This window comes from Lactuca sativa, chromosome 1 (genome assembly GCF_002870075.4).
Source record: "Lactuca sativa cultivar Salinas chromosome 1, Lsat_Salinas_v11, whole genome shotgun sequence".
In the NCBI taxonomy this organism is placed as follows: domain Eukaryota; kingdom Viridiplantae; phylum Streptophyta; class Magnoliopsida; order Asterales; family Asteraceae; genus Lactuca; species Lactuca sativa.
The window spans coordinates 97,938,097-97,953,468 of record NC_056623.2 but is presented as its reverse complement, the minus strand read 5'-3'; the positions used below and the strand labels follow the sequence as shown (position 1 = coordinate 97,953,468).

General features: G+C 38.9%; 1 protein-coding gene across 1 annotated transcript; it reads left to right on the top strand.

The window, feature by feature from the left end:
* Window positions 1-218: 218 nt before the first annotated feature.
* On the top strand, window positions 219-1,967 carry LOC111899368 (2-alkenal reductase (NADP(+)-dependent)). Its single transcript, XM_052771730.1, has 5 exons — window positions 219-552; window positions 701-878; window positions 975-1,141; window positions 1,224-1,306; window positions 1,431-1,967. The coding sequence occupies exons 1-5, from the start codon at window positions 328-330 to the stop codon at window positions 1,807-1,809; spliced, it is 1,032 nt and encodes a 343-aa protein (XP_052627690.1). The 5' UTR covers window positions 219-327; the 3' UTR covers window positions 1,810-1,967.
* The last annotated feature ends 13,405 nt before the right edge of the window (window positions 1,968-15,372 follow it).

The following is a 15,372-nucleotide window of genomic DNA, read 5'->3' as shown; positions in this document are numbered from 1 at the left end:
ACCGAAAACCATCAATATAAACAGAAAAAGATGTACATAAAGACAGCGAGACCGAAAAAATATCGGTTCTAAAAAACCAATCCAATAAAAAAAAAGTTAATAAAAAATAAAATAAACGTGTACGAAAAAAAGACAAGTCCATAAAAAAGACAGAACCTTTGAAAGCCGATTCCAAAAGACTAGATTGTTTCCAGACCAATCGAGAAGCTTGTGGGTCCGCCAATTTGCACCTCACATAGTCACATTCGATTTCATTTCTCCCAATCCACTCACATTCACGGTGGTTCCAGAGCAATCTGCTAGTCCTAGTTTAGCAAGCAAAAGCAAATGGAAGAAGTGAGAAATCAGCAGGTGATCTTTAAGGATTACGTTAATGGCTTCCCCAAGGAATCAGACATGCCCCTTAAAACTTCCACCACCATCTCCCTCAAGCTCCCACAAGGTTCCAATGGCGTCCTCGTAAAGAATCTTTATCTCTCCTGCGATCCTTACATGCGTGGTCGGATGAGCAAAACTCAAGGCAGTTACTTTGAACCCTTCACTCCTGGTTCGGTATGAATTACACTCTCATTTCTCACTTTCGTTTTTGCATTTTAGGAGAAAACAGTTTGACAATTGAAAATTCAGTCGTTAGGATTGTGCTTTTCTATTCGAAATGAACTGTAGCACCCAATCTTTTTCTTGTGTTTTCATGTTGTAGCCAATAACAGGACTAGGAGTGGCTAAAGTTGTAGATTCTGGGCATTCAAACTTCAAGAAAGGTGACCTTGTTTGGGGAGGAACTGGATGGGAACAATACACCATTATCACCACTCCCCAGACCCTTTTCAAGATTCAAGATACAGATGTCCCTCTTTCCTATTATACAGGAATCCTTGGTATGTTTTATGTTTAATTATCGAGCTTTAAGGTTCTGTAAATTACGGATCTTGAGTTCTGTAAAATGAGTTTGTTTCTTTGATGGTGTTTTCAAGGTATGCCTGGTATGACTGCTTATTATGGCTTCTATGAGATTTGTGCTCCGAAGAAAGGAGAGTATGTCTTTGTTTCATCCGCTTCGGGGGCAGTCGGTCAGCTTGTCGGGCAGTTTGCGAAGCTGACCGGATGTTATGTTGTTGGGACTGCTGGAACCAACGAAAAGGTGATTAATTTTAGCAATATTTTCCCTTATATGATGATTTATTTATTGGCATACATTTTCTCAAAATCATATGTTATGCAAGGTTGAGCTGCTGAAAAATAAATTTGGATATGATGAGGCTTTTAACTACAAGGAAGAGCAAGATCTTGATGCAGCTCTCAAGAGGTTAGTTAGTACCCCAAACAAATAATATATTTGTCACCTAAAACAAAGATTAATACTTTATATATATATATATATATATATATATATATATATATATATATATATATATTTTGATTAAAATCAGGTACTTTCCGGAAGGAATTGATATATACTTCGAGAATGTTGGTGGGAAAATGTTGGAGGCGGTGCTTTTAAATATGAGAGTAAATGGACGGATTTCGGCTTGTGGAATGATCTCACAGTACAACTTAAATCAAGAGGAGGGTGTGAGGAATTTGTCAAGCATAATAATGAAACGACTTCATATAAAAGGGTTTATTGTAAGTGATCATTTTAATTTGCTTCCAAAGTACATGGAAATGGTTATACCATTGATAAAAGAAAGGAAGATATGTTACATTGAAGATATTGTAGAGGGGCTTGAGAGTGCACCGGCGGCTTTGGTCGGGCTTTTTTCGGGAAAAAATGTTGGCAAGCAAGTCGTGGTTGTGGCTCGGGAATGAGTCGATATGGTTGGGGTTTAGCCTTAATGCTATACATATGAGGGGTGTTATTATGATGAATAATGAAAAACTTTACATAAATATAGTATTTTTGTTGTTTTTGCGTACTTGTCCTAACAGTAATAAATGAAATTGCACAACTTTCTTTATTACTCTAAGGACATTGTTATTTACCTTATCTTTTATGTCTTAGGCAAAAATGTTGGTAAGCAAGTTGTTTCTGTTGGCCTAATGTCGTTCCATCATTGATCAATACGGACCATGTATGCCCAATGCATGTTGATGTGTGGACCGAGCATAGACGGTTTTCTTTTTTTTTTTTTTTTTTTTTTTTTTTGGCTTTTTAACTGTATTTCAACTCCAATTGTGTTTATTATATAATTCTAAACATTTGAAGTTTGAATTCATATAAAGAAAAAGTGAGAAAAATATTGAATATTAAAATTAAAGGATTTTTTTTAATTTAAACAAATAATTTAGATAAATAAATAAACGAAATTAATGAGACTTTAATTTAATAATTTTGAAATTAAAAGGAAAGTTTATCAATAAAATTGATATGTAACGCTCGATTCCTGGTATGTATTTTTAATAAAATTTATTCACTTTTATATGAGAACTCGACGAGTTGGAGGTCCCAAACTCGTCGAGTAGGGATTATTTTGGGACGCGGGTGAAGAAACCTACTCGATGAGTTGAGAACCCCAACTTGAGGAGTAGGTTTGGCTGAGTGAAACCCTAATTTCAGGGTTTTGCACCCTATTTAAACACATTAATCCCTAATGGTTGCCATTATTGAGAGCCTCCGAGTCCCAAAACTCTAGCGACGAAACCCTAGAGCCTTGTGTGAGCTTGTGAGACATTTTTGAGAGAAAACTTGTGCTTTTGAAGCTTGTGGAAGAAGAGGAAGCTAGAGGACTCAAGAAGAAGAGAGTAGAGCTAGAAACTTCACTTCATTTGCTGTATTTTCGGGTAAGCAAGTCTTAAACTTGCTCAATGATTTCTTAGATCTCTTCATTTCACTTTTATGGGGTTTTGTGTCCAAGAATATTAGTTTTTGAGACTTGGACATTCCAAGTGATTACTCTTCCAGATCTGGGGTCTAGAAGGGGTTTCATGGCATAAATTAAAGGTGCAATCTTTTTGGCCATGGAAGCCTCATGTAAGCTTTAAGGTGTTATTTTGGCCTTTTAAGCTCCAAAAGGCCATGCATGCAAGGAAAATTAGCAACTTTACGTAAGATATTAGCTTTAAGGGACAGATCTATGGTTTGGAAAAATTGAACTCGTCTAGAAGTGACAGAATGAATTTAGACTAAGGGGAACTCGACGAGTTGTTCATTCAACTTGGCGAGTTAGGTCGTGGTCCCCAACCTTTTCTGATTACTGAGAAAACTCGGTGAGTCTAGGAGATGACTCAGCAAGTTGGCTAAGGATTCAGGGGTTTTGAAGATTAAAGAACTCGACGAGTTCAAGGAAGGACTCGACGAGTTATAGTGAAAAGTCCCAATTCTGTTATAGGGAAGAACTCGACGAGTCTGAGGGAGGACTCGACGAGTTGGATCGCGATTTCAGGATTTATGGTTCGTGGAACTCGACGAGTTGATGGACCAACTTGGCGAGTTGAGTCAACCAGAATGTTGACTTTGACTAGGATGTTGACTTTGACTTGGACTTTGACCAGAGTTGACCCTTAATGGGGTTTTGAGTATGAAAGAGTAATTAAAGTAGATTTTTATGTGTAACAGTTTGAGAGGAGTTGATTCTAGAGCCAAGGGCAATTCAACTACTATACGACATAGAGGTGAGTGACCTTCCAGTAGAAGTGGGTCGAAGGCACCAATGTCGGCCCACTAGTAATTGTTTGTAGTTAAGACGATTGTCTTTGTGATAATTGTCTGGTATGCCACTATCTGTTATGCTTTATGTGCTAGAATGCTATGATATTATGTGCTAGTCGTGGAAGGGGTGAAATAGTCCCCGATTACCGGTTGAAAGAGACCGAAGGGGGTAGATAGTACTGATGGGTTTTATACAAAACAAACAATCTTATGTGTGCATGCAACCCTAATTTGAGGATCTATGTTTTCACTATTAGACATACAAGCATTCAACACAAAAACTAGAAACCCTAGGAGGCACATGTAATTTTTCGAAATTAACATTTAATTAGGGTTAGGATACATACCTTTATTGTTATATTGTAATAACAATCAAATCCTTGAAGATCTTGAACTTTGGTAGCAAGCGCCACAAGTGTTGCGCCTCTAATGGCTCACAAACAAACCTAGCAACCAAGGATTACTATGGAGAGAGAAGGGAAGTGGAAAATTCGGCCCTAGCCTCTCTTGGAGTGCCCTTAGACAAAATCCAACCCTATAAGGGTTTATATAGGTGATAAGGAATAGGGCTGGCAAAATTATACCATGGAAAACCACCCAACATGTTACCAAGCAAACTAAGAAACTTGGTAGCCAATACATTTGGTAGACAACGTGTTTGGTTGGTAGTACCGTATCAATTGATCAATGTTGGTACGGTAATGGTACAAAATTTTGAATACCATGGTAATACCGTACCAACCAATTCATTTATCATATATATATATATATATATATATATATATATATATATATATATATATATATATATATATATATATATGAGATCGTATATTTCAACTATTAATTGTGTTTAGTGTTAACAATTTTAATAACATTATATTAGTCATTTGATTATATTAGTCAATAGTTATTACCACGTTAAAACACAAAATTAAAACGTTACTTTAGCATTACTTTAGTATAATTCTTTTGTAAACAAAAAGAACTACGTAACTAATTTCTATACCAAACATCAAAATTTCGATGTCTTTGCTTATTTTTAAATCTTACAATAGAAAATTAAAAGAAGTTGGTATATACCATTACCAATTTGTACCAACCAAACATGTTGGTAGCCAAATAAATTGGTACCAAGTATACTTGGTACGGTATCAGTAGAAATTTTTTTATACCAATTAGAGTTGGTACGGTACACGGTTCAGAGAAAAATGAATTGGTATCGTACTAATTCCACCCCTAATAAGGAAGGTTTAGGATAAGGTAGGTGTATCTTAGATAACCCTAATCCCTTAACTTCCTCCCTAAGGCGAGTCGTTCTTGGGACTCGGCAAGTCCATGGATTGACTTCCCTTTTCTGTTATGGTTCGAAGGAACCCAATGAGTGTTAGAGTGGTCTTAGAGGGGCCCGGGGGAATGACCCAACGCATTGGACTTAGCCATAGACCTGGGAATCATAGGACTCGGCGAGTGTATGAACAAACTCAGTGAGTCCAAGGCAATCTCTCAACGTTCGAAGATGAACTCGACGAGTTATTCATAAAACTCGACGAGTCAAGGGCAGGACTTGTTCATAGGATGGAGATAAACTCGACGAGTTGTTCATACGAATCAGCGAGTCGGATGAAGGTTCATTCGGGGTTGTTTTAGAGGGAGAACTCGTCGAGTCATTGCCAAACTCGATGAGTAGAGGCGTGGAGAAGCACAGATGAGGGGATAGGGACTCGACGAGTTGGCGGCCCAACTCGGCGAGTCGAGTCAACTGGAAGTTGACTTTGACTTTGACTTGGTCAGGGGTAAAATAGTCATTTTACCCTAAGCGTAGTTATCGGTGTCTGATTAAGTGCTTTATGGATTTATTGTCGGAGGATCACCGGAGCAGTAGTCAGACATCTGCCGATCAGCTTTTCAGCAGTCAGCCTTACGAGGTGAGTTACCTTCCAGTAGAAGTGGGTCTAAGGCACTAATGTCGGCCCACCAGTAGGAGTCGTATGTTAGATGATTGTCTTTGTGATATTCATCTAGGCATGCTGCTACCTGATATGTTATGTACCAGTATCATATGATGTTGTATGCTAGTAGTAGTATGGGAGATAGTCCCCAAGATTTCCGGTCGATAGGGCCGAAGGGGGGTAGCCATACCCAGTCATGCTAGATAGAATATGATTATGTGTTACATGTTATGTGTGTTGGATATAGTGTCTAAGTCCATAACTATATTTCGTATGTACTTGACCCGACCCGGTATGGTCCATTTGGTTGCACTTCACTCGAACAATTTATGGATAATCTTTAGAGAATAGTATAAGTTATGATTTATTAATATATTATAAGTTCTAATATATTAATATAAGATCATATTATTTAATTAGTATTGATCTATAATTAATCTAGGATTAATTTAGAGATCAAAAGTATTACTGATTAAATATGGGCTTCTATATTTATATAGTGTGGGCTAATGCTTATTTGGAATGGGCTAAGCTTGCATGGAATGTCTATGGATACTCCATTGAGCTTTAACCCATGGATCTCATGGAACTGTAGAGACATGGGTATTAGGGTTTACATGGATGTAACCCTAATCCACCACACTATATAAAGGAGGCTTTGGTTCTTGAAATCACACTAGTTGATATGAGAAAGCAAGAGGGCCGATTTCAAGATAGTTGTGACTATTCTCTCAAGGTTCCAAAGTTTGTGGTGATTTGCGATTCCATTTGAGGCATTCACACTATTGGTGCTAGGCTCTAAAACTCCAAGCAATCAACTACAACTACAAGGTAAGTAATTCCACTAGCTTTATTTAATTCAAGTTCCCCATGCCATGCTAGATAGGATAAGAACCTTGGAAAATAATTATTTGCATGTATCTTAGACAAACATAGATCCAAGGTTTATTAGGGTTGCATGTACACTTAGGAAGTGTTAGAATGCTCAAAACCCTTCAGTGGTATCAGAGCCTAGGCGTGTTTGTTTCATACTTGATGCAAAATATTGGAAAAAAGTCGAAATTTTGCTGTCTGCCTGATGAACTCACTGAGTTCATGTGTATCTTCATCCTACTCGCCGAGTAGGTTCATACACTCCACGAGTAGGAGCCTCAGAATGCAGATTTTCGACTTTTGCTGCTGGAAATGGACTAGAAACATTACCCTAAACTGTTTTGGTGTCAGAAAACTTGTTTTAGATGGTGTAATGTTTATGCTAATCCATTTACAATGGCTATAATAAAAAATTACAAGATTTATGAGTAATTTATGATTCTTGAAATGTTCATATTCATGTTCTTGAACTTATGAAGATTAGATGATCATAGGAATTGTTTGTAACCTACTTGGTAGTTTAATTCTTGATCATAATATGTTTTAATGGAGTCCATAACTTGTCCTCAAGTTATGGAAAACCAAGAGTCACACTTGAATTAAAACCATTAAAAGAACCCAAGAGTTAGAAAAATGAAAAGTCTTCATTTTAATACTCAATTAACTTCATAAGTTATAAGAAATGAAAAGTTTTGAAAGTTTACAAAACTTGCCCTCAAGTTTTGGAACAAGTAAATTCATATTAAAAACTTTAGTTCCAACCCTTAGAATTTTAAAAGTTAAAATTCAACCCTTATACTTATAATATTATAAGTTAATAATATATATATATATGTATAAGATCAAAGTCGTCTTACCGCTAGTACGCCACATTCACGAAGCTAGTCTATAAGCTGGGTATAAGGTTGTTGCCTATAAAATGACAACTTAATGGGTGTCCACTCTCACGCTCACCGCTTGCTTGACTGGTGGAGGGTCGTTAGCCCAACGGGTAGGACAAGGACTTATAAATTCTCATTAAAAGTATAATGATAATACTAAAGTAACTAAACATTATTGAATTCCCAATCTTAGTTATATTAGGAAAATGTGAATAAGGTGCTAATCCATGAAATTAGACTTTACACTTTGTTTAAGTCGTTAGTGGAGCGTGTGTGGTTAACCGGCACACTAACTTGAACTTAACAAGGTAAGTAAAGGGTGACTTAATGTTTATCATAGTATCGATGGAGCGTGTGTTGTTAACCGGCACATCGATTGAGGGGTAATACATTAAGGGTACCAAGTAATTTGCATGGTTACTTCACACCTTGGTTTGTGATCCTCGGCATCCCAGTCACAAAACTTGAAGGGCACACTCGAGATTGAAACATACCATTGAAGAAAGTTCAATGAATCTCAAAGAATCTAGGAGTTTCTAAACCAATTAAAACCTAATTAAAATTTCGTTTTTCATGGTGGAAATTGGTGAATCGTCATTCACCTACCTTCAAATATCTTATAGCTTAGATTATGACACCCCTCTTCTAAGTTATAAAATATTGTATTGGGTCCTAGCCTTAATACTCATTCGGGTGTTTATTAAGGACTATCTCTAAATCTAATCTAATCTATTCCCTCTTCCTTTCAGATGTCTTCCAATAACAATGCTTCTGGCTCTAACCCTACTAGCTCTTTCTCTCTCATGAATCTTTGTGGGAGAGTCATCTTCGATGGATCCAACTTTACTGATTGGATTAGGAACATCAGGATGGTCACTCGGTATGAGAACAAAGAATATGTTCTCGACAAGGAGCTAAAGATACCCGAGCCAACTGCTACTCCTGAAGAGCTTGCTGAATATAAGTTACATGAAACAGATGCTAGAAAAGTAGCATGCATCATGACGGCCACCATGACAGCCGAGCTCCAAAATTCCTATGAGGACTATTATCCTTTTGAGATACACCGAGACTTGATGTACCGTTACCATCAAAGTGCTCGTCAAGAGCGATATGAAATAATCTCCTCCATGATAACAACCCGAATGAAGGATGGTGAACCCATCACGGGCCACATGCAGAAAATGCAAAGGTATGTGGACCGTTTACTGAAGCTGAATGTGAACTTCCCCGAGGAGTTAGCAATAGACATCATTTTGCACTCCTTACCATCGTGTTATGATCAATTCCGCATGACATATCACATGAACAAGGAAGAAGTCACCCTCAGTAAACTTCAGGGACTCTTGAAGACCGCGGAAAGTGGTCTAAAGGGTAAGTCGGTTGTTACTACTCCTACTCCTACTCTAAATGCGGCCAATGTCTTGGCAATCGGGCATGGCAAAGGGAAGAAGAGAAAGAACCCTTCTAAGGGTACCAAGGGTAAGACCCTTGAAGGCTCCTCTTCAAGCAAAACCAAGAAAGGTTTTGTCACTCCTTCTGCTAACCCTAATGAGGCTGAATGCTTCTATTGTCATGAAAAGTCGCACTGGAAGCGAAACTGCCCAAAGTACCAGCAAGATGTGAAGGATGGGAAAGTAAAACCCAACCATGCAGGTATATACACTATATTGTCTAATAACTCACCTCATTCTAAGTCTTGGGTCCTTGACACAGGTTGTGGTATTCACATATGTTGTGATTTACAGGGACTAAGAAGAAGTGAGAATGTGGAGCAGGGAAAGATAAACTTGATCATGGGAAACAGGAAAGCTTCACCTATCACCAAGATAGGAGTTTATTCCTTAGTGCTAAATAGTGGGTTTACATTAGATTTGAATAAGTGTTATTATTCGCCAGAAATGGAAAGAAATGTGATTTCCTTTCATGCATTGTATAAACAAGGTTTTACCTTTTATTTTGATAATAATAATGGTAGTATTGATGCTTTCTTTAATAATGTTCATTATTTTAAAGCATTACCTTGTGATGGCATGTATGAAACTGTATCCGTTGTAGATAATCTAGGAAATAATGTATTTTATATTGACTCTTCCACTTGCTTAGATAAAGCATCTTTATGGCATTATCGTCTTGGAGTCATTTGACCTAAAGTCAGATGATAGTTGTGAATCTTGTTTGGTTGGTAAAATGACAAAGTCACCTTTTACTGGCACTTGTGCTAGGGGTGAAGGTTTGTTGGACCTCATACACACGGATGTGTGTGGACCCTTCAGAACCGCCACAAGAGATGTTAATCGGTTTTATGTGACTTTTATTGATGATTTTAGTAGATATGGATATGTCTACTTAATCAAGCATAAGTGAGAAACCTTTGAGAAATTCAAAGAGTTTAAGTAAGAAGTGGAGAATCAGTTGGGCAGGAACATTAAGATGCTTCGTTCCGATCGTGGTGGTGAGTATCTTAGTACTGAGTCCCTTGACTATCTTAAGGAATGTGGGATTATCTCACAATTGACACCTCCTAAGACACCACAGTTGAATGGTGTAGCTGAGAGGTGCAATCGGACCTTGTTGGACATGGTTCGTTCCATGATGAGTCGAGCTTCGCTACCAATCTCATTTTGGGGGTATGTCTTAGAGACTGCCACCCATATCCTTGATCTAGTCCCTACAAAGAAGGTTGCCAAAACACCTCACGAGATGTGGACTGGAAAAGCTCCCAATCTAGACCACATAAAGATTTGGGGTTGTGAGGCTTTCGTGAGACGCGAGACTCATTATAAGCTCGAACCCCAAAGCAAAATGTGTATTTTCATCGGCTATCCACATAAATCCTTTGGCTACATCTTCTACAGACCCATTGATAATGTGGTCTTTGTAACAAGAAGAGGATTCTTTCGAGAGAGAGAATTCATGAGTCAAGGAGACAGTGGGAGGCAAATTGACCTTGAGGAACTTCAAGAGTCAAGTGATGAAGGAACCTCAAAACCTAGCCCTCAACCTGAGGAGGAAACTCCTATTGAGCCGACTGAAGAATCTATACCTCTGAGGCGTTCCACCAGAGTTAGGAATGCACCTAAGCATTATTATGGTTTCCATATTACTGCAGAAGGTGAGACACTTATCAGTGATAACACACTGGTAAATCTAGATGATCCTAACAGCTACACGGAAGCCATGGCAGGCCCTGAGGCTGCTAAATGGAAAGAGGCTATGGATAGCATGATATAGTCCATGTATGACAATCAAGTTTGGAACTTGGTTGACAATGTACCTAATCCTAAGGTAGTTGGGTGCAAATGGATCTTCAAGAAGAAGACCGACACGGATGGTAATGTACACACTTATAAGGCACGACTGGTTGCAAAGGGTTATTCTCAAACTCTGGGAGTTGATTATGATGAGACCTTTTCACTAGTGGCCAAGATTAAGTCTATTAGGGTTCTATTAGCCATTGCTGCATTTCATGACTATGAAATATGGAAAATGGATGTCAAAACCGCTTTTCTTAATGGAAAGTTGGCTGAAGATGTTTACATGGTTCAACCATAAGGTTTTGTCAGTACAGAGTACCCCAATAGAGTGTGTAAACTCGAGAAATCCATTTATGGATTGAAACAGGCACCTCGTAGATGTAATCTTTGCTTTGATGAGAAGTCAAAGAATTTGGCTTTTCAAGGAGTGAAGATGAATCGTGTGTCTATATAAAGGCTAGTGGGAGCATAGTCAGCTTTTTGGTACTATATGTGGATGACATACTACTCATAGGAAATGACATCCCAACTCTACAGGAAGTTAAGTCCTGGCTTGGGAAGTGTTTCTCTATGAAGGACCTTGGTGAAGCTGCTTATATCCTAGGGATAAGGATTTTGAGAAACATGAGTAAAAGACTAATTGGACTTAGTCAAAGCACCTATGTGGACAAAGTGTTGAAAAGATTCAACATGCATAACTCCAAGAGAGGTGAGTTACCCATTCAAAGTAACGCCAGATTGAGTAAGACATACAGCCCTAGTACTGAGGCTGAGATAGCAGAAATGAGTCGAATACCTTATGCTTCAGCTGTAGGATCGATCATGTATGCTATAATGTGTACTCAACCTGATGTAGCCTTTGCTTTGAGCATGGTTAGCAGATATCAGGGGAACCTTGGCAAGGCACACTGGACTGCGGTAAAGAATATCCTCAAGTACATGCGAAGGACTAAGGACTGGGTCCTTACCCTTGGTGGGAGTGATTACTTGAGAGTTGTAGGGTACAGTGATCCTAGCTTCCAGATTGACAGGGATAATTTCCGCTCTCAGTCGGGCTGGGTCTTCACCCTAAATGGAGGGGCAATTACTTGGAAAAGTTCCAAGCAAGAGACAGTGGCTGATTCCACTTGTGAATTAGAGTATATAGCAGCAAGCGAGGCTACAAAGGAGGCTATATGGCTAAAGAACTTCATCAGAGACCTTGGAGTTGTACCAGCTATAAAGGAGCCAATGGAGATTTTCCGTGACAGCAATAGTGCGGTTGCCTTAGCCAAGGAACCAAGAGATCATGGGAGATCCATACACATTGACAGAAAATATCACTTCATCAGACATCGAATAGAAGAAGGAATCCTCGTGGCAAAGAGGGTATCATCGGATGAGAACCCAGCAGATCCCTTGACGAAGGGACTGACTCGGGCTAAGCATCTCCAGCATGCTCGGAGCATAGGGCTGAAGGATGATATTAGTTTTAGTAGTTAGATAATCTCGAAATTTGTAAAGTGTAATTGACATTAGATGATGAATAAAAGGTGTTTTATTAATGAGCAAAGTGTTGCTATCTCTTGTCGATCGTTTACTATATTTCTTTTGCATGTTTTGACTTCCAGAATAATTATGTTTGGTATATCATATTATTCAAACCTCCACAGTTGGTCATATGTCGGAAGTAGGTATGAATCAAGACTGTCATGATTGGTTGCAGAGGTCTAAGATGTTGGACATGGCTACAACAATCATGAGTGCTCATAAGTTCTGAGCATTGGACTCAACCCACGCTCACTGGAATCACTTCATGGAATTTATCTCGAGTGATCGTGAGACGGTAATATCATATAAGTCTTCAAACCTAGAGATATGATTTGTTACTTACGAGTTGGTTATGCATTGATTGTACGAAAACGCATTGGTAACTCGATGTTATAAAACATGCTTTTGTGTATAATTCAATGAGTGGTAGAACAAACATATGAGTCGAAGTTTATCTGTTCCTTCTTGGATTAGAAGCTGATATCTGGGCCCCTCGATGATTTTGTTTTGACCTATGTACCGGGCCCGGTCAGAACTAAATTGATGTGTTCAATTAAGTTCTATGTCAAACAAATCGGAAATCGAGAAACAAATGTTGGACAATAAGTAAGACCATGTTCCGTGTATTTGTCTGGCTGATATCTAGAACAGAGGATTATATGATCACTTATCTAAAATGGCGCTTTCAAGTTCAACAGAGTTTAAAGCGCTACAATTGCTGATCGGTTCTTGAAGTCATACTTGCAACTATAGTTATTAGACTTATCCAAGTGGGAGACTGTTGGATATAGTGTCTAAGTCCATAATTATATTTGATATGTACCTGACCCGACCCGGCATGGTCCATTTGGGTTGCACTTCACCTGAACAATTTATGGATAATCTTTGGAGAATAGTATCATTTATGATTTATTAATATAATATAAGTTCTAATATATTAATATAAGATCATATTATTTAATTAGTATTGATCTATAATTAATCTAGGATTAATTTAGAGATCAAAAGTATTACTAATTATATATGGGATTCTATATTTATATAGTGTGGGCTAATGCTTATTTGGAATGGGCTAAGCTTGCATGGAAAGTCCATGGATACTCCATGGAGCTTTAACCCATGGATCTCATGGAACTGTAGAGACATGGGTATTAGGGTTTACATGGATGTAACCCTAATCCACCACACTATATAAAGGAGGCTTTGGTTCTTGAAATCACACTAGTTGATGTGAGTAAAGCAAGAGGGCCGATTTCAAGATTGTTATGACTATTCTCTCAAGGTTCCAAAGTTTGTGGTGATTTGTGATTCCATTTGAGGCATTCACACTATTGGTGCTAGGCTCTAAAACTCCAAGCAATCAACTACAACTACAAGGTAAGTAATTCCCATTAGCTTTATTTGATTCAAGTTCCCCATGCCATGCCAGATAGGATAAGAACCTTGGAAAATAATTATTTGCATGTATCTTAGACAAACATAGATCCAAGGTTTATTAGGGTTGCATATACACTTAGGAAGTGTTATAATGCTCAAAACCCTTCAACGTGGTAGTAGTAGAGGGGTGAAATAGTCCCCAGTATCCGGTAGAGAAGACCGAAAGGGAGGCCAGCACCTATGTAGGCTAGGCAGTATCCAGTCGAGAGGACCGAAGGGGAGGCTAGCACCCAGGTATGCTAGGCAGTATCCGGTCGAGAGGACCAAAAGGGAGCCTAGCACCCAGGTATGCTAGGTAATATCCGGTCGAGAGGACCGAAGGGGTAGTTCGGGCACCCAGATATGTCTGACAATATATGCATGTTACGTGATTGTATGGTATGCAGTACGATGGGGGAACCCACTAAGCTTAATGCTTATAGTTTTCAGTTTTGTTTCAGGTACCTCTTCAGCGAAGGGGAAGGAGCCGGCGCGGTAGCTGCACATCATAGACACATTTGATTCCGCCTTATGATATTTCTTGGGATTGTACTCTAACATTGTTACTACTTTTATGAAATGATATGACATGGTGATGTTTTTGATAAATGTTTTCTAAATTGTTATATCAAAATTGAAAATTTTGGACTCGGAATTTCGGATGTTACAAGTTGGTATCAGAGCCTTGGTTTGAGGGATTTGGACACACCCTCGGGGGTGTCTGGACTCAAACCGGGGGATTAAAAGATTTTTACAAAGGAAATGGTTTTTTAAAATCTAATTTAAAAAGTTTAAGAAAGAACAAGGTGTATGATCTGTGCGACCGGCTGAGCTCAAGTAAGTTTTCCCCAAAGTACCCATACAAGTTTATGTTATGATTATTAGTTCATTAGAATAGCATGCTAGATTAGGACTAAGGATCTAGGAATGATGCCTTATGTTCCTGTTATATGTGCTCTTGAGCTGCATGATAGTGTTGATTAGACAGAGATAGGATAGCCTGTTTAGGTTATGCGTGGTTATATGAGCTTATATCGCATGCTAGTACAGATTCTTGTTATATGGATAGAATTGCTCGAGCTTGTTTCCTTTTTGTCTGAACGTTGCTTGCTTTATGCTTTGCGGGACTCGGAGTGATGGGAGTTAGCTATTAGGTGGGTACGTTAGGTCACATGCAATTAGGGTTGAATAATCTCAGAGTGTTGGATTTGACCCTATTGCGTAGCTCTTGTCTGAGTCCTAACCGTTGTAGGGATGAGTCCCTTACTCGAAGGATTATCTGAGCCTCATGGCATGTGATTGTATCCATATGGTGGCTAATTGGCGTTGCAAAGAGGCCTTCAACAATTGAGGAGTAGTTTGGGTGGAGTTAGAGGTACCCTAGGTCAAGCCTAGGATGAGAGTTGCAGAGATCAGTAGCAGTAGAAGGGACTTGGTGGAGTCGAGGCAGTTCTTGAGGAAAGTACGGATAGATGTGGAAGGTAGTATGGGCTTGTACTACTGAAAGCAGAGGATCCGTACTTGAGTCGAGGAAGGCTGAGACGAGACCAGGAAACTTGTGATAGATGTGATCCCTCTAGATGTATCAGTATCACTGGCGATTGTCATTATGTGTTACAGAATGGTGGTACTACGTCCGAGGCCGCCAGTTGGCAGTTTAGGAGAGGGATCGGGTTTGGGTTCAGGTTCCGAACCGGTGGATGATAGGCTACGCAAGCTCATCGTGTCTGAGATTACTAGAGGCATCCATGATGCGACCTCGGTCATCTTTGGGTCGATCAAGGAAGGGATCATCGAGCTGTTGGAAGATCGCC